The sequence below is a fragment of the Rhopalosiphum maidis genome, chromosome 2 (assembly GCF_003676215.2).
Source record: "Rhopalosiphum maidis isolate BTI-1 chromosome 2, ASM367621v3, whole genome shotgun sequence".
Classification (NCBI taxonomy): Eukaryota; Metazoa; Arthropoda; class Insecta; order Hemiptera; family Aphididae; genus Rhopalosiphum; species Rhopalosiphum maidis.
This window is the reverse complement of record NC_040878.1, coordinates 76,392,092-76,414,550: the sequence shown is the minus strand read 5'-3', so window position 1 is coordinate 76,414,550 and position 22,459 is coordinate 76,392,092. Positions and strand designations below refer to the sequence as shown.

Below are 22,459 nucleotides of genomic sequence, written 5' to 3'. Positions count from 1 at the left end.
TAATTTATTTTTTTTTTCAAAATATTTTGTTTTTTGCTCTATTCAAACTGTATGAAATTTTTATTTTTTTCACCCTTGTATTTTATATAGAAACCACTATCAACTTTTGATTTTCAATTGGCAAACTATATTTAAAATATACTTCATTTTATTAGGGCTATTTTTGTTTATGAATTTTAACGTTAAAATTATTATCTTTCGTTAATTTTTTTAGCGAGATATAGCATTTCAAAGTTGGGCGTCTTTCGGTTTTTTTAATACTTCTATTTTTTGAAGACCAGTAATCACATGAGTAATAAATAATAATAAGAGATACATATTTTCATTTGTAATAAACTCGATAACGACTATTGACACAGTGATGAACTTTGTACCAGTATAGTAGCTACGTTCAACCATTAATATGTACTGTCATATATAATTTAGATAATAACCAACGTTCTAATCAACGCCTCACAGCCATAATAAACTACAAGACGAACACCTGAAAATCTCTAACCCCCCAACTTTGAGCAGTTATAACTCACTAAAGGTTAAATTAAAAATAATAATTTTAACGTTTTAACGTTAAAATTCATTAAAAAAATAGCCTTATTATTTTATGATATGTTAAACTATATAGGTTGCTATTTGAAAACTAAAAGTTGATTTTATTATTAAACATACGGGTGTCAAAAAATAAAAATATTATATAGTTTTAGGAAAGCATGAAACTAAAAATTCTGAAAAAAAATTTGAAAAAAGTCAAAATTTTTAGATATAATGAGTATCCAATGATAAAATAATCGCCCTGTATATATTGTAGTTGGGGTTCATCATAAAACTAAATAGTTTATAAAAATTAAATGTTTTAAATTTGTTAAAATATGATTTTATTATCAATATTTAAAAATTTTAAGGAAATCACAAAATAATAAAAATTTTGCTATTTTATAATGCTATCGTAATATTATTACGATACGTAAATATTAATAATTGGTATTTCTTGTTTATATAATTAGATAAATATTGAATAGATTATATTATTATAGGAAAGTGTATTTTGTCTAGACGTTTAAATAAATAAATAAGTATTTTTTTAATTATGGAAGTGTTTAATAAAATATGATAATATACACAAAACATTTAAGCTTTTTACTTCAATCATTTTAAAAATCTTTATTTACGAGATTCCATAATGAGAGATTTTTTCAAAATATATAACTATATAAGTATTATTATCATAAGTTAAACGATGGGTCATTTCATACAAAAGTACATTATGATATTATGTGTTTTAATAAAGATATAGAAGTATAAAATACGAATCATCTTGAGGAAATAACTGAAAACACTGAATATTTGATCAAGCCATAAAAAAATACCAAACATGATCCAAACTTTATAAAAGTCGTGGCTCTTTTTAAAAAAAAACTTATAAATGTAGAACGAACAGTCTTAGCGGCTATATAGAATTCACCCACAAAACACATTTATATTCTGTTATTATACAGTAAATTTGTTTTTAAATGGAAATAATTTTTCTTAAATGGTGATAATTTTGTGATATATATATATATATATATAAATCCGTAATTCGATAATTAAATTTTAAAAAAAATTGTAAACACGAAATAATTTTATTCGAACCTTCATTAGTTAAAAATAAAATAATACAATATTTGAATAGGTTTGGGTATAAGAATATTTACATTTTCACAAAAAAAAAAAAAATAGTTACCTATCAGTTTTGACAAACTCTAAGTGCAGTTTGAAAAGAATTTCCAATCAATTAGACGTAAACAAAAAAATAGCGGTCATTAACAACCCTACATAGGTTCAAAAAAGGTTAAAAGGATAATTTAAATTCCATGTTATAAAAATGATTATGGAATAGCGAATATGACATCGTCCTAATGAAAACCCAACCATTTTTTATATATCATAATTTTAATCACGTGTTATAGTTACCTCATATTTATGTACACTGTATAGTAGAAACATATTTTGTATAAATCCTGAAAGTTGAATTTCTTTACTTTATTATTCTATAAAAGAGACTATGTAAATCTAAATTAAAACAATTTTTATGATATTTGTCTATCCATGAAATTAAAAATATTTTTACGTTAGCTTTTAATTTTCTTTGATAATCCTTTATTTAATAATTACATTAAATACCTAAAAATTATTTGAACAATAAATAAGAAAACTTTAAATAAAGTGTTTGATTAAAAAATGTAAAAAATAATTTAACCTAGGTAATAATTATTCATAAGTGATACACCTCGCTTAAATTTTTCTTTACTTACTTAACTGTTATGACTTGCATTAAATACATACAATACATTATTGTAGGGTAATTAAATTAAATACATTTTAATAAATATTATAATTTAAATAGTATGTATAACTGTTATTGTATCATTTTATGTAGGTCAACTGGCCAACGATACAAATAAGCCGAGCCACTATTATACACAATAGTAATTTAAATAAGTCAAATTATATATGTATAAATGTTTAGTTGTAAATAAATTAGAAATAATGCCAATGAAGCTTATGTCTTGAGATCACAATATTAAATTTAAATTAAATATTGCCGTCTCTGACAAAGTAATCGGAATATGCAAGCCGTAACCTATATTTGAAAGGTAACAAGAGTATATTTTTGTATTGTACTTACCTATAATTGAAATATACAAGTTATTGCATATAAGTTCGAATTGTTATCATCCGATATAAACGTTACATTAACAATTGTGAGTAATATCATAGATAATTATTATTGACTCCCTTTTACTCTAGTGTTTTTTTTGTTTGATTATAAAAAATTTGATATAGAAAGGGTGTATATGCAATAACATTGTATATTTCTACCATGCTGTGACTGTTTCTGTTATGTTTTATTTTAGTTTTCTCAATTCCAGATTTTCAGTGGAACGATATGAATGTATTTATTTTATAATGACGTGTTATATATATATATGTTTTTATGATTTATAGAAGAAAAAATTTCAATTTCAATATCTTTACGGTAGAAAAGTGAATGTAGTTATATAAACTAACAATACCTGTTAGGAGGTAAAAATAAAATAAATTTCAGCACCTACTTATTAAAATTATAGAGAAAATAAAAGAGGAAAAACATGAATTTTTACGTATTTTATAGTTTTTGAAAATGCTCTTTTTTATACTACAATATTAGTTATTTAAATTATATTTTCACTTAACGATATTTTAAAAATGAATAATTTAGCTTTCAAAAGTAAAACCATTCTAAAAGAAACAAAGATAACTATACCCTTGAGTGGAGTATACAAAAGTTATAAGATAAACAAATATTTTAATATTTCATTTTTTGTTTATATTAAAAAAATTACCTTCGAACTTTTAGCTGGATTATGAACGTAGATAATACAGCACTATAGGATTGCATCTGATCATAAAAATCGTAATCCAGCTTTTTTGTCTAGTATGGTTTTAAGTTTTCTTATTACATAAATGGTTTATAAAATAATCACAGTGTATATGCACTTTCTTTTTAATATTATTTAGTGATGACTAAGTAGATATTTACTGATAAATTATTGTAGTTAATAATATTATCACCATATGTTTACCTTTCATTTCAAGTGTGTTTTCAAACATTAAAGTTGTAAGTACAGATGTTTAATATATCTTTTATTAGCCAATGTACAAAATTAAGCCGTTTTCCTCTTATAGTTATATACGTACCTACATTAAAATTAACTGCTCGCAGTAACATTCCTCAGAGATATTTAAATTTTAACAGAACGTAAATTTAGTAATAATATTGTATTACAGCAGTCTGTAGTGAATTTTAAATAGTTAAAAGCCTTTTTAAGTGTATTTATTATGAATATATATGAATTACAATAATAAAATGATTAAAATAATGTCACTAAAAAGTTATATTTCTCTATTAATTATGATATTTACTATTTAATTTGTATAATTTCCACAACATTTTGTAGGTACTTAAAATAAAGTTTACATATAATTATATAAAAAATCAGTGAACTAACTACACTCGTAAAAACATAAATCACCACTATGATTAATTATATAACTGCATAAGGAAATATAATATACCTATAGATATATAATTAAGCAATCAACTGTAACAAGGATTATTAATAAAATAAATAATCTAAAAACAACCACTAAAATAAGAATTTCCATAATTTTGGCAATTATTAATTAATTCTACGTATACCCCAGTACTTCAAAGTTATAATCATAATGCCAATGTGTTTACTAGGACAACGTTTTGTTTCAAAAATACAAAATGTTGGAAAAAAGCTAGTGTTCACTGTTTTAAAAAAAAATTACTCAGATTCGAGGTAGATTATATATATTTTAACAATTTAATTTAATTTTGAATTCGTGTGTTGAAATATTATATTATAATATTATTATGCGGGTATGAATTGTATTGAAATTAATTTTAAAAGTGACACATCAAATTTAATGTATGTAATGAATTCGTATTATGTTTTGGACAGCTCAGTATTATTATTTTAACGAATTAGCATTCCTTTTCAAATCAAATATGCGTTTATTGTTATGCTACTGAGCATTAAGCATGGTTGTTAAATCTAAACATTTTAGTTAAATTATAGTTCTTACATCTAACATGCCTGCACGAAAATAGGCATTATTCTAAAACGCAGTTAAATACATTTTGCGTAGTTACAACTTTACAAGAGGTGTATTTACGTACGTATTTTTTTATAGTTGAAATTGTTTTAAAATTTTGCCAAAGACAAAGGCCGTAAATTAGACAATTAATTAATAAAATTAATAATTATATATTATAGCAAAAATATAAAACATAACTCGGGTTCGAAATTATAGTAGTGTGTGCACCAGTGTGAAAACTGAATTGTGGTTAACAAAAATACGAATATTATTATAATAGTCAAGTATTATTTTTAATGATAATAATATTATAAATTCAATTAATTTGTCAATGGTGATTGCAGTTTTATTACCAGATAGTTTTTTTAGAAAAACATTTATAACGACAAAAGTTGTATATTTTATCATAATACAAATTATAATTTATTATAAGATGTAAAATGTAAATAATATTACAATATATTTAAGTATAATGAAATCTCTTGTAATATTATACATATATATTCAAAATAAAACTTTATTTACTAGATTTAAATACTTATTTAAAAACTTAAAACTTATAAACTTTTAAAAATTAATAAAATGTCAAAATAAAAGCTAACTTTCACGATAAATCTACGTTCGACTACAAATATATCGAATTAGTTATTATACTTTAATAAGACTGTATTTATGTAATATTTTTACTGAAAAACAAAAACCACATTTAAATTTCTCACACAATATGCTAATTTTAGATGGGTAAAAAATTAAATATTGTAGTTACATTTTATAACTGTTTAATTTTTTTTATTTTTTAATAAGCAGTTATATAAATTTTAATATATGAAAATAATATTTTATCTATAAATAATTAGCTTGATTTGAGTAAAGTGATAAACAATTCGAAACTTTTATGACTGAGTCCTATAAAATCATTTCTAACGTATTTTTATTTCACAATATGAATCATACTTCTTAAAATTAACTCAATATTTTTATTTCCAAGATACCAAGCATATTAATTATATGCCAATATACTATTCCATTATCTTAATTTTACAAAAATAGTATTTATATCAAGTAAAGAAAATTATTATTAAATAGAAGTATTTAATACAATTACTAATTATAAGTAATATTGTATCAACTCTAAAAGAATAGTTATTGGCAATCTAATATTCCAATTGGTTAAAAAATAATATCCACAAAAAATTACTTATATTTTATAGTAGATTTTAATGTCGTTTTCAAAATACTTGAATCACAAACACATTAAATTGTTCTTCAAAACCTAATACTTAAGCTTCTACAGATTTTCAGCCAAAAATAAATCCCGCAAGTAATACGATTATAGAAATGTCTAACCTGAAAACATTGGCATTGTTAGTTCTGGATGTATTTGAGCAAGCTGTTGTGACAAATTGAACTGCGATTGGCAAAACGTAGAACACAAAAGAACATCAACAATCTCCGTGTTTTTTTCATTGTCAAAAGATTCGTGCTTCTCTCGTCCATCACCTGTAAACAATACAAATACAAAATTATAATTAGAAATGGACCTAGAATTATTATATAAGTATTAATGAATTGATACATTTTAGATAAACCAATGAAAAATAATTTACAAATATCTAAATTTAAATGTTTAAATCTTATACGGGTAACACTAAATATTATATAATATGTATTAATTGTTTAGACCAATCATATAAATATTAAAACAATATCCATCATAAAATATTATTTTAAAATAATGGCAAATTTCCTTGCAGATTTTCAATCAAATAAATAAATACATTTACGAAAAAGTTAAATAAAAATAACAATTGCGATGATACTTAGAGTATGCATAAAACAATAGATATTTATTATAAGACCTACTTTATGCATATATTTGTTTGTCTAAATAATTCTTTAAAATAACAATGGTTTTTAATTACGATTTTTGTTTATTTTTATATATAGGTACTTATAAATATATATATAATTGTTGAGTTACACAGACTAAAAATATTATGCATAATGTATTGGCACGCTTTTCATTAAATTAAGCTTTTCACTTAATTAATTTTTTCAGTTATTGTATTTTAACACTGAAAATATAATTATTGATAACTACTATTATGTTTATGATAAAAATATCAAAGTTTCATACCACATTTAATAATACATACTTTGTTAATTATTATTTGAGGTCAATTAATAAATGTGAATTGCATACAATTTTATTGACAAACGTAAAATTGTGTTATATTTTGTATAAATAACAATTTAAAACTACTAAAATAAACAAGCCTTAAGTTCAGATGGGTTATATTCTTTTCAATTTTACTCAAGCCAACAGTAGTTTAGAGCAAACGAATGAAAATACGATTAAAAGCGCTTTTAGAAATATCAACACACACATTAAACTGGGTTAATTAAATCGAGGTTAAATCAAATAAGTAATAGAATTAATGGAATTTATAAATTTAATGTACCTACGATTACAATAAAAGCGGATAACGTAACATTATTTTTAAATTTCTCTCGGTATAATATACCTACGCGTGCAGTCCAGGAAATATTGTTGGCATTCTAGCGATAAATAACTGGCGCTGGTAACCTATACGGCTATACGTCATGATGTTTCTAAGATATACGGAAATAATAATAATAATAAATAAGCGTATAATCCCGTTTAAATGAATTGCGTGTTTCTGATTGCGAGGAAAACAGACAAAAATGTAATACTCTGTATTATTATATACTCTTAGATAACCGAGAAACGAAATCCTCCAGTATATTTTGTGAAGACATGCGATACAAATTTTGTAGATACGATCGAAATCGGGATCACATGTATCGTATATACAACTTATATTCTATTCAATGTGTTCTGTTCAATTGATTCGACGTTACTTTCGAACGTGTTAGCATGTGCTGTAAACGGAGGAGTTATAAGTTTCGTATTGTCAGATATATTATATAATATATATCATACGTGCGTGGCGCCTGCACCATAGGAGTATTGCACACATCTAACTAGGCCGCATACGTGTTTATCGGCGTATAATATAATATTATATCGGCAGTGAAGACAATCAAAATTATATAGACAATTTTTAAGACTCAAATAAATTTAAGGACTGTTTTTAAATGTTTCAGAAATACGAAATTAAAAAAAAAATAAACATTTCAACTTCACACAAATTGTATAGATTATTAAACGAGCATACTACGTATAGCCGTATTTTAATTTGTTCGATTATTATAGGGAATCGTGTCATGCGAACGTATAAGAACACTAAATGGCCCATAATGTGTTTTCTGAAGAAGGAAAAAAGTGCATGACATCCCTGTAAACCCTATTAATAGCTACTCTCTTGGATTCCGCTCTGCAAGTTTTCGGAATCTAAATATGTTTCGCAGTAAGAGATAAATGCAACGCTTGTGTATATACCAATGAGATAAATGTAATGTCTATGTATATAATACATACCTATGAGATAAATGGGATGGAAGTCGCCGCGTTGCGCACATGCTACATAATATTATAATCATATGTTTATTATATTATGAGTTTCGCTCCATAAATATTATGGTATAATGTATAAACGTTAAGAAGTGCGTACACATATTGCGATGTGACAGCGGGAGGAGAGGGGTTGAGTCGGATTGGAGGTAGCAACACAAGTAGGGGTAGTTCGGTCCCTCGCCATAAGAGTAAAATTACTACATGCGATGTCATCGCAAGTACGCCTATAGCCACCCCCGACAATGCATTCGACGCGTATAACACGGCTGACGAGGCGGGTACCCTATATGGCAATAATATACATATATATAAACATACAGTGTACACAAAGTACACACTTATACATGTATATATTGCGATATGAGCGTATATCGTATTATCGTCCCACATAAAAGTGACAATGAACGATTGACAAAAATGTCATTACGCCGTCACGTATACACACACACACACACACACACACACACACACACACACACACACACACACACACACACACACACACATATACACACATATATATATATGCATAAACGTACCTACACACTTGTCTAACTAACTTATATCTACATATCATTAACGCGTTACGCGTGTGCGTGTTGATGGATTAACGCGTTATACATAGCAGATCGTGTCCATGAAAATAATAATAATATTTATAATATTTTATAAAAAAATTGAAAAATTATATACAGATGTACACCGCCTAACCTTACTTAACCAACCTACAGTATAATATTGTGTCGTACTACAAAGATGCGCCAATAGTTTAGCAAGAGGAAGACGGAGCGCTTTGGGCGGTGAGGGAGGAGGAATTGTGCTGTAAAACGTGCCGTTATACGAAGTAAGTTAAACTTAATACACTGTTGCAGAGAACTTGCTGCCGCCGATCTGGGTCATTTAGCAAATTACCAAATCTCGGCGTGTAAACTAATATTATTGTATTTTCTACACTGTGCAATATTATATTGGATTTTGGTATTTAGGTACCTGCAAACATACGAGACCATTATCATGTGGGTATTATGGACACTGATAGTCACCGTTATAACGACACGACTACTGCGTTAACTCATATATAGTCTACCGTGCTGTGTATTTATTTTATTTATACAATGTGTGTACAGTTATGTTTCAAATAACTCATTATAATAACTGATAAAAATCCGCCAAGACAATAATAACTTACTTTTTTTGAAATAACGTAAAAACAACATAGTTTATGACATCTAACAATTTATACATTTTTAAGATGCTTGACAATGACGATCATCAGCAACACATTAAGTAAATCTTAGTTAAATAAATTTTAATTAATTAGTATGTAAAATACATAGTTTTTTGTAGATAACATACTATACACAAGTATCTTAATTACATGTAATTTTATAATATCTTTAAAGTTCAAACGAATCGTAGGTGCATAGTACCATTGATTAAATATAGGTATATTTAATTAATGATTGAAACTACTAAAGTATGTCCTTCCAACTACAACTAAAAATATGCAATTTAATGCTTATATCAAGTATACAACTAATACATGTGTTTTATAACGAATATATAACTATTAATGAACGCATTCAAGTGGTTAAATAATATATATATATATAATTTATATGTACTATGTCTTACATAAAATTAATATAGAAATCGATATAACAATAATAAGGATGTACAATTAATAATATATACCTTATACGATGCTATAGTAACAAAACCAGGGTTATACATGCCAATAAAAATAATTGATACCGATCATAGTATATCTTGAGAGGATGATATGTAAAACGTTCCATTCGAAATGAAAACAGAATAAATCAACCTTAAACGACCACGATCATACGTGAAATCAAAAAGTTGGGGAGGACAGGACACTTAGTTTAAATGGATAATAGAAAAGCATAAACAAATGTGTATAGAGCTAAATCGCTTAAAGTTTGAGACCTCGAGAGTAAATCAAGACATGGTCGGATAGACAATGTTGCGACATTATTTGTTACACTTGAAATCGAAAATTGAGAAACAGTTTTAAAAGATATAAGACAGAACGAGAAGATAAGAAAATAAGAAATAAAAGTATATTTCTAACAATTCTAACGATAATCTATGGATTTCAATTTAAGAATAAATATATTAAACATTTATTATTTTGTTTAATAAAGAAAAATACAAAATAAAAATGATTTATTTAACAATATTTACTGTGATTATTATTGTTATTTGTGGTACTCAATTACAATTATGCTATACTTAAACCACGATACCTATTGTTGTCCATAATTTTTGTACACACCTATATAACCAAGCCCATTATTATAAATGCAATTAACAGAATATAAAAGAGATAGTTTAGAGATAGTATAGCTATTAGAAGAAGAAGTCTAACAAAATTTTCATTGTCCATACACACGTATGTTGTACAAAAGAAAAAAATTAATAAATAATTATATATTCGTTCGAGTTTAATAAATCATTTAAATTATTGTTTTCATTAATAAATATTACAGAAAAATGTTCGGAAAACATTTTACTGAAATTTTATGCTTTAATTATCAAGTTCAGAACAAAGTTTCTGCATTTAAATCATAAAGGATAATTTTTTTGTCAAAACTGCACGCATAAATCGTTAATCATACCAAAATAGTTTTTTCGTGTGCTTTCAAGTTTGCACCATTAATGTAAACCTTCAACAGTGTTTGTACAAAAATGTTGGTCATTTAACCCACTTGGATAAATAGAATAGGACAAGCAGGTTAACGGTCCTACGATCAATTGTATAGTGTGATTTATGATCTCAAATAAGGTTTCGAAACAATTTTAGTTTTAGATGTCAACATTTCAAGATTGGGAATGTGGTGATGGACAGATGAGGGTAATGGATAAGAAGACTTTATTGATAATCGTCTTTATTGGCGTTGTTCGACATGGCAAAACTAGAGGTATAAATAAAAGCAACCCACGAAGTAGATAATTTACACAAAACCACCGCATTAACTATGGAAGTAAATGTATAAAGAGAACCAAATAGTTAGTTAATGTACACTTCAATTACTACCTACCTAAAACCTTATACGCGTGTATTAAATAAATATTAATAATTTTAAACTTTGAGTTTATAATTTTGTCTATTAAAAAGAACACAATATGTAAATAAATAACAGTTAAAATAAAAATAAAGTGATTAACCTAACCCAACAATTTTATAAATATATTTGGGTTTTATAACACCTACACTGTCCTACAGCATCTTATGTACTAGTAAATAATATAAATTACCATTAATAGAAATAAAACGGCAACGCTGTGCATTTCTAAATTAAACTAATTATATATATGTATATGAAATATTCATACTATTATTTATAAGATGATGTCTGCAGTATATGTTGCAGGTTAAAGGTAAAAATCTCTTTATAGAAATTATTATACGGTCTATGAAAATTAAATAAATTTTATAAATTCGATTAGACGGATCTATAAGTAAGAAAACCAATATATATATATATATATATTAAATAATATATTTTAATTTTAAATAGGTACTAAATAGAAATAGTGTCGATAAATACTCCTTTCCCGTGCGTTTTCCAAATTTAGTACTTACACTATTTGTTAACTCATTTATTTATTGTATTATATACTGTGTAGTGAGTATACAGATTATAAATGTCTTATATAAATAAATAATAATAATAATAAAGATAATAGAGGTATTGCAGCTTACACATTTTTTAGTAAAAGTATTCCTTACACCATACTATCATTTTAATAAATTAAGAAAAGTCAATATGATTGGAGTTGCATTCGATACCTAAACTCATTTAAAAAAATGTATAACTTTCATATTTACAAAATGTTAATCTTTTTCTATTATAATTATAATAAGTCATGACTATTAATGTAACAATATAAAAGCGACAACAATAATAACACAGTGAATAGCAGTTTTTTTTTTAATTACATAATCTGTAGCTTTTAAACATTTGTTAGGTAGTACAATAAATATAACTGCATAAGTGATAAATTAAAGAAAGAAAGAAAGAGAAATAAACAATCTAAACACAAAACAAAAACTTTTTTTGTCCTCAACTAATGCATGTCTTTTTATTGAATATATCATTGTGAATTCGTAGTTATAGGTCAACAAGTGCGGTGGGACTTAAACATGAATGAATGAATTTTTTAATTTAAGTATTTATGTTGGGTCACGTAAATAATTACTTAACATTTAATGAACAATTGGTGAGCTAATGGTAGTTTAAACATGATTTAGTGACCCGTGGTTGGTTAATTATTAAATTTTAACAAAATCATTAAATTAATCAATTTCAACATAGTATTAATATGTTGAATAGTTACATATATACACATAAGTTAAGAGCCGACACAATTGGAATTTGAATTTATTAATATTAGCATTGATTATAGTATTAATAATCAATGATATTAGGTTTCTTGGTATTAATGACAAATGTTGTGTATTATTTTTAAATTGGTAAGAATTTAGATAAATGTTTGAAATCCAACGAGTAAGCTTCGTAATACCTATAGATTTTCAGTAGTTTTTATAAGGTGTAAATAATACAATATTAAACGGACTACCGTAGAGAAGCACTAATTATTATGATGTTGAAAATTGCTGGGTGAAAGACTCGTAGATATTGTGCGTTTAATATTTTAGAGCTCCAATTTATAACTTTTTGCGGTATGTTCATTTTTTTCCAAATAAAAGTAAAATAAAAATAATATTAGATGAATGTTTGGCGTTTTTATTTATTCTAGTTGTGACCATAAAAAACTTTAATTTGAGATCAGTGTAGTTATCCTTAGTTCCCACAACAAATGTATAATAAAAGTTGATTCTTTTAAAGATAAATATTCATTTTCTCGAAAAATATAACTTTACAAGTTGTAAAAATATAATTCCAAATACATTGATACTTTTTGAAAAAAATAATTTATCTTTAAAAAAACCATCTTATATACATATTGTAAAAATACATTTAAAACAATCCTGTTAAGGTGCAGTTATAGAAAATCGTTTTCATTAAAGTTTATTTATATAAGAAGTTAAGTCTAAATAAATTATTACTACTTATAATATTTTGCCTACATAAATAACCCAACTCCTTCAATGTTATACATAATCATATAAATAGACAATACAACAATTGCATTTATATGTGCTTTAAATATACATATATGCAATATTGTAGGTATAAATATTTAATGTATAATATAGATAAATACAAATTAGATATTATATGCACAATATTATTCTATTAAATATAAATACTGTAAAAAACAAAGTTTCGCTTAAAATGGTTTTTCAATTACAAATATTTATCATTATTATACTAAAAGTTGAAATGTACAAAAATAGTGTGCTAGTATTTGTGTATAATAATAATTTAATTTTTTTAAAACTGAATAAAAAATAAGGATTGCTGTTGAGCAGTATAGTTTTTCTTTACTTACTCACATTTTCTTACGATTTTGTGCATTTGAATTTTTACTTCAATAATAAATATTTTAAAAAATGACAATGTGCGAAGCTCAGTTTTACTTTTTACTACAAAGTTAGTGGAGCAAGACAATCAATCAACAGCTAATTTCTAATTTCTGTTCAGTTTAAAAAAAAATTACAATTTATTAAAACTAATGTACCTATATTTAGTATTTACAATCATCCATAACTCATTAACTCATCAACACATAAATACGGCTATAATATTCAAATATCGAAATAACTTGAATGATAAAAAGGAAGTATACAACGATCATAATTTATACATTAAACAGAGGTAGTTTACATTGGTCAATTGAGAAATAAGTCCCTATGTTTGTAATTTTAGATCCTGACCGAAGCCATAGTTGTATTGCTTTTACATTGATGTGGGTTTTATTTGTGTGCATGTATACACGATTCACAGAAAAAACTCTGGTTACCTAGGTTAAAACACTCTGATCTTCGAATGTAAGGGAGGGTTTCTGATAATAAATTTGATGTAGTCAGTACTTTTATGAGGTAAAAATAATAAAAATTAGAAGTACTTTTTAAAATAATTGTGAAAAACTAAAACCAAATTAAGGAAAAACTAGAATTTTACAAAAATCAGTTTTTGATAAAATGGATTTTGTTTTTTTTTCCCGGTGGAACTCAAAGACGAATAACGATAGATATTATATATTTTTATAGAAACGATAAATTAATATTTTTACCAAAAGTTCATATTAATGGAACTGTAGAAATGGTGACCTAATCTTTTTGCGCTATTTATAGACATGGAGTTTTAAAGTTTTTTTCTATAAATGTCGATAAAAAATTTCAATCAGTTTCTCATAAGTTTTTCAAAACGGGATAGAAAATTAAAAAATACATAGGTAATTAGAGTTGTTTTATAGGTATTTAAAGTTTAAATTTGAATGAAATTATAAACATAAACAAATAATAACAATTTTATGTATTTAAGAAAAAAATATTTTTCATGGGTATTTTTAAACATATATTATTATATTTTATAGACACAATGACATTTTCTAATGCAAAGTTTTCGGCAAAAATGAATTCAATCTGCCGTATTATTGTAATACTTTAATAGCAACATAAATATACCATAGATACACTTAGTAGTATAAGCTAACAGACCGTTTTACCTCATAATAGTTATTTGTATGCAATGATTTATCATTAAATTCAAATATAACACATAAATTACAGTGACTTACTCAGTAACGAGAAACTGTCGACACCTATTATACAGCAGAGAACGGTTATCTACTTTTTACACTAAAAGGCATTCTAAATCTGTTTATTTAATTTAATGGCATAATAGCAAGAGTGTCAACCTTCTGTGAAGACTGGTATACATACATTTTAATATATGTATATAAATAAATTTATACATATTATATACAACTAATTGATGGTTTTAAAATTGAAGTGAGGCCGAATTAATATCTAACGTGGTTTGAACACCCCTGCTTTAAACTGTCGACAATAATCTTGTTTGACTAATAAACTATTTACTAATATCTATAAATTACATTACAAAGACAGAATTGTAAAATAATATTTTTTTATTTTATACAATTTTAAAAACAAAGTTGTAAGAAATATATATTTAAGAGTGCTGCAAATTTAAACTAATTTTTCAAACACTGGATATTTTTTTTATTAATAAAATTTTATTGTTGGTTACTATATAACATATTGATAGTTTATTGGATTATACAATACTTTAATTATATGATTTTGTGAATCAATAAAGAACAATGACTAAATTATAAAATATATGCAAATTATTTTAGATAAGTATATATCTAAAATAAAAGGTTAGGTATATATACATATTAAATATTTGTGTAGGATTGAAATGTATGACGATAGAACCATACATTTAAGCCATATTTTTCATCACGAATATTGAAATCACGTCTTTAAGTTGAATTAAACATGTAAAGTACCAATAGTTAGATATAATTATTATCATGTTATATTATAATAATGATATACCTAATATGTATTATTGGAAAATTTATATCGTCAAAAAAATGTTATTGAGGTGTTTTTTTTTTTTGTAATTTTTTTTATAAAATGATTTATTTTAAGTAAAAACATAGTGTCAAATTTAAATTAAATAGTAGGTAGATAGATAAGTAAACAAATAATGACATAAGATATGTAATATGTATAACAGATTTCCGAATATAATAACATTTAAGTAATAAGAAAAAAAAGCTAATAAAACGTTATTAATAATTTATACATTTATTACATATACTATATATATATAATCTAATTGATTGATAGTAATAATTTACTATTTTAGATTCTGAGCGGAACGATGAATATATTGATTTTACAACGATGCGTGTTATTTTTATTTATGAGTACACGATAAGTTATCAATAAAATTCTTCGATTTTTAATTTTGAAAATAGTGTTGGATAGCAAATTAGATGTAGTTTGTACTTCAAACAGGTCGAAATTAAAAATTCTCAGTACTTTTTTTATAATCAGAAACACGATAACTCAAACACATATGGCTATAGAATCTTGAAATTTTCACCAAGTATTTAAATCATAATTTTCCAAATATAGTATAATTTTTGAAATATTTTGAACTATTTATAGACAAAATAAATGTTCGATTTAAAAATAGAATACAAGGTTATATCATAAGTGCTTCTACTTATGAAAAAAAAAAAAAAAAAAAATGATACCGGAAAGCCAAAATAGTTTTTTATACGCATTTTACATTTTTTTGAAATTAAAATTTTTACAACATTGAATATTCATTTGTATGTAATACTTTCCAAACGTATTTATTTTTTGTTATCATTTAAAAACAAATAATCGTATAATCATAGATACTTGAAATTTTTCAACATTTTTCAACTCATTTTGAGCTATTTATAAGCGTTTCAAATTTTCAAATTTCTTTAATTTTTTTTTATTAATTTCAATAAAAAATTATTTGCTAGTTCAAAATTCTTGAAAATTAATAACAAGATTCTACATAAGTTGTTCTTATATCTGTGTAAACGATATATTTTTATATGCATATTTTAAAGTTAAATATTCATATAACTTTTCTTTTCATATTTTAGTTTTGAAATTCCTAGTAAATCGATCATATTGAAACCATAAAATATAAAAAATAAATTAAAGCCTATAATTATTATTATAGTTCAATTAATTAATTAAAGAAATTATTATTCAATAGACGTTTAAAGTTTAATTTTAGAGTAAATAACTTATTCAATCAATAAATAACAATGTTTATTATTTTGTTATAATTAAAAAAAAAATTCATGGAAACATACAAATTTTACATATATTATATTATTATCCATTTAACTATACGCAATGATATTTTTGATTTCTTTTAAGATATCACTTCTATTTATACTATGAATTTATCTTTACTGTATTATGGCATATGTATATTGAAAGATGTAATTACATTTTTGGTTATGTATGTTGATATATTATAGAGTTTAAGCAAAAAAACAAAATTTAAATTAAATATGTATAAAGGTACCTATGTATTATTATTATTTTTATTATTATTTTTACATTACATGAGTATTTAATTACATATTTATTATTTTATTGCATTATAAATTATAATTATCATAATATGTATTATATTTAATACAATTATTTGAAATAGTTTGTCATCTTTATTTGAACTTGTTTATTCTGCCAATATTTTTTGTATTTATAACTTTGGATCATCTTCATGAAACGATAAGTATTTTTTGAAAATTTTATTATGAAATATAAAATATTGTTTTGTTATTGAGAGTGACTAAAACATTACATATAATGAATTGATTAATAGGTTATAAATCAAACCAACCATTATAATATATTATTTATGTTAAATTGAGCTTTTAGTTGTAACGAGTTCGATATAAAGAGTTTTCATTGTATTTCATTATAATAATTAAATACTAATAATAAAATAAATGCCATATTTTCGGAAAACTTAAATCAATCTACCGTAATACTAAAAGTAAAATAAATTGTTTTAATAGCTAAATAAAAAAATGTAGTATCACGAAATATACTTATGGATATAGGCTGACAGACCTTCTCCGCTCAAATTCGTTTTTCTTATACAATGATGTATCATTAAATTCAAATTTAATACACCGTAGAAATAGTGACCCATTGAACATATAATGTTCAGTATAGCAAGGTACTTACATGACTAAATTTTTTTTTTAAATTTACTTTAGACTAAAAATAGTACACTATTATATCGTCGACCTTTGCGAAACTTTTAAACAAGGGGAAGAATTTCGCACTATGTTAATTTTTATACATTAAATACAACTATTACACTTCACATAAATAAAAATGTATCAACAATTTTATAGATGGTATAAATATAGGTAGGTGTCAAAATTGCATTTGTGAATATTACTACATATTGATATATTCAATGTAAAACAAATTTCTCAAACATGACAAGAGTGTAAAAGTAGCTTTACATGGTTTTATATTTGTGTTAGATAAAAATGTAGTGTATAATATATAATAAGTCTTGTGCCAGCTTTATTTAACTACGAAATTAATTATAATAATTACTTACTAGTGTAAAGAGTAATTAATAGTCAATTTATCCATACAGAATATTCCACTTGTTACGATTATATTTCTTATTTCCATGTATTATTATACATTACTCCAATTACTTCTACAAACCAAAGTTTGGTGCATGTATCTAACTATAACCTTAAATACATTTAAAAAAGAAAAACTAAATTCAACTTGTACTTATAATAATAAAGAGCAAAATAACAATAAACTAATTAAATATCTAAACATATAGAACAGTAAATAAAATAAAAATTAATAAAGTTATTTTAAAAGCAGATTATTATGTATTTCATTTAATCGCATATATATATTTAATAACACTCGCATTAATACGATATGATTAAAAGTGGATATTAGATTTTAATACTAAATTTTCACTCAAATACTTAATGTTTATTTAAAAAAATAAAATCAGAATTTATGAATTGGATTTTTACTTTGGAAGTAGTCCTCAGGTAATATTTAATTCTTTACGCAAGTAATTTACATGTAATATCTTTAAGTATACTTGTATACTAAATTTCAAATGTGTGTAATGTAATTGTGTATACTTTATATACCTATAGTATCTTGCATTAAAAACAATAAAACATTCTCCCATCTATAATATATGATATGAGTTACTTAAAAATCTAAAATAATATTATTTAAACAATTTAAAGTTAATAATGATTTATTATAGAGAAAATGAAATATAAATAGTACAAGACATCTATATAGAAATGTTGTCAAAAAAAAAAAAATGTATAAATACCAACATTTATAAAAATATTATAATTGATAAGTTATTCGGAAATACTATTAATATAATGTATATATTAAAAAATTATACACTAAAACAATCAATTATTTTAGTTATATATGAAAACAAAGTTTTGACTCTTATGGGTAATAAAATTAAGAATATCTTAAGTATTTTCTGTAAAGAAATAAAATATTTATTTGTATTCATAAAATAAATTGGGCTTGAAAAAGTTATGAAACAGTGCATAATATTACGTATATTAAATTAAAAGTTTTAATTTAAAATATATTTTAGATTTGAGAAAATCATATGTAATTTAGAGTATTGTGACTTTTTTCATTTGTTCATAATAAGTTGCATTGAATTAAAAATCAAAAATGTAAATAATAGTATTTAAGGAACAATTAATAGAAAATTATTTTATAGTAGTGTTTCTATAGGATTTGTTCTTTTGTTATAGCAACCCACAAATTTACTCTTTGTTGGAAAAAAAACCAAGTTTGTCATAACTTATAATATAGAAATATAAATAATCATTTATAAGCAATTTATCATTTAATTATATTATCATGCTATTCTGTATATTGATTATTAATATACATATTTAAGTTTAAATATTTTTTTTATTTTCCTTTTTAATAGTTTGTTTACGAATAGGGACCCATTAAAAATATTTGCGACAAATAGATTGGGAAATACTGTCTTAAAAATACTTAAACTTATATAAATTTTCAAAAGGTATATTATATGATGTGTAAAAGTATACAAATCACAATAATACTTTGAAATATCAAAGTTAATATTATAATATAAACATGCCAATATTTGGTCGATTAGTGATAACAATAAATTATAAGCATAGTTTAAGATTATACGTCTTGAATCGAGATTATAAGTCTACACTCGTTTTTATAGAAATTTATGTTCTCAAATCAATGAAATAATGAATAATAATGAATTAAGTGACAACTGATGACGATTTAATAATGGCACATCACAGCGATATGATATTCTATTATGGAATATTAAATGTCGTAGTTAGATAATTGAAATATGTTGTACAATATTGATGGGTTGAAAACATTAATCATTGAGGTTTAATACAGCAATAAAAAGAATGAAGAAAACGATAAATAATAATAACTATTTGACAAACGCGTTTAATAAATTATTGCTAATTTACAAAAATATATTTTAATAGTAAACATATCTCATATGTTTTGGCTAAAATACAAAAATAAATATTCAATTCAGATTAAAAAAAATCGTTTTAAATTAGAATATAACAATATTCTAATATTACTGTTTATTAGCTTTTGATTAAGATATTGATTATTTCGATATAAAATTGGGTTTATGGAAAATCTACATTAATTAAATCATCAAAACTGTACCTATAATATTTTAGATGTACAGAATTTAAAAATATTTTTATTAGAAATCTGCTAAATGCTAAAATATTTTATTTTTTAAACTAAGATATATTTTTTAAAAACCATATTTTTTCGCAATTATCAACTTAATATATAAAAATCGCATTTGTTTTTATAAATCATAAAATTTGAGTTGAATATTTTATAAAATTAATTTGTTACGTCGAACTTTTTACTTTTGTAACACTTTAAAATTTATTAAATCATAAAAAACATAAAACATTTAAAAAAAAGCATACCTAGGTTATAAAACCACCATTAAATAACTCGGTGAGACCTTTAAATGTTTTAGTAAATATTGAAAAACAGCTTTAAAATAAAATGCAAAAATTTTTTTGTAATAATTTTTAATAAGATAAATTCTATCATCTAATAGATAAAAATGATACTGTAAATAAGTATTGAATACTATTTTGTCAAAATTACCACAGTGATAACAGTTATTAAAAATCACAATACTAATTTTTAAAATATATCTAGACCATATTATATTCATTAATATTACGTATGGTACTATTTTTCATCGATTGTACCATGCAACTATACGTATCATAAATACATTTCTTAATGTACAAGAAATGATAGAATTCAAAAGTTAATTTATTAATACAAACAATCTAAGACAGAACTAACATATTTGATACAGAAAATAAAAACTGTAGACTACATAAGATATTTTTGATTATTTATTGAATTATGTTTTAAGCAATTATATTGATCATTTTTGAAACTGTTTAAAGGATATAAGTATGTTAAAATTGTTCATTTTACAAGCTATGATAGACGATAACAATATTAAAATATAATTTTTTTTGTTTCAAACTATTCATATTAACCTAGCCTATAGATTTCTTCCATAAATATTTAAAATAATATGTTTCACCATTGAGTATAATATATTATATTATATACTCATACTCAATAATAATCCATATCATCGTGTCATATGTATTAAACAACTACGGTTTTAATAACTCGGACGCTCGGTATAAAATAGCACTTATTTTATAAACGCTGTACAGTTTACAGTATATTATATTGCAAGCTTACAAATTCAAAGACAATTTATTAGCTACGCGTACACATTATCTGTCACTGAACCTAGATAAATTTTAACATTGGGTATATATAACATTGAATTATTTGGTATATGTTAATAGTAGAAAGTGGTACAAAAATCTTTCTATAAAATTATTGAGGATAAAAAACAATTATTTATAATCTATTAAAAAATCATACTAATATTAGAATTGTTATATGTCACATATATAATATACATAACATAAAATTAAAATACGGATATATTTATAAATAGAATATTAATAAAATAAATTTTTGGTCTTGCAAAACAAACAAAAGTAGTCTGCAGTACAAAATCTAATAAACACAACATTTTTAAATAAAAATATACATTTTTATGAAAGTATGGAATAATTAATCACATAATGTTGTATGTATTACATTTTTAGATATATAAATGGTATACCTAACAAAAAAATTATCATATAAATATATAGTATTTAACAAAAGTCGAATAGATTTATACAAACAAGTGAATAAAAATATAGATTTCGATTAATGGGAACTCATTTTTATTCACTCACATTGGCGCCAAATAGTTTCGTTACATGTATACTTATGGATTTGAAAAATAACAATAAATCATTGCGTTTAAATACCATATGATTTTGCATCAGTGTTCTTTTAACTATAAGTGCTTATGCTGTATTTAAATTTGATGCGTTCATAATGTAATGCTAACCAAAACTTGATTGATGATTTTTTTTTTTTTTTTTGATGATCAGGATATAAAATTAAAATACAAAAATAATACAAATAATAGCAATAAACATTAAATAAGAACATTTTTCTCCATTCTAAAAAAATACTGCGAAAAAATAAATACTAATAATAATTAAGACTGAATGTTTTGAAGTAAACAATTTAAATAAAGTTCAATCAAACAGATATGTCAATAGTTAATGAATTATATATACTATTGTAATAATTTTAACATAGAA

At 23.6% G+C, this 22,459-nt stretch overlaps 1 protein-coding gene across 2 annotated transcripts in view; it reads right to left on the bottom strand.

Annotated features, from left to right (window-relative positions):
• The window catches only part of LOC113551152 (protein furry), a 110,923-nt gene that overhangs the window by 43,332 nt on the left and 45,132 nt on the right, over positions 1–22,459 (bottom strand). For both annotated transcript variants that reach the window (XM_026953208.1, XM_026953209.1), the window contains exon 20: positions 5,992–6,144. In XM_026953208.1, the coding sequence (XP_026809009.1) occupies positions 5,992–6,144 (153 nt within the window). The remainder of the gene's footprint in view (positions 1–5,991; positions 6,145–22,459) is intronic.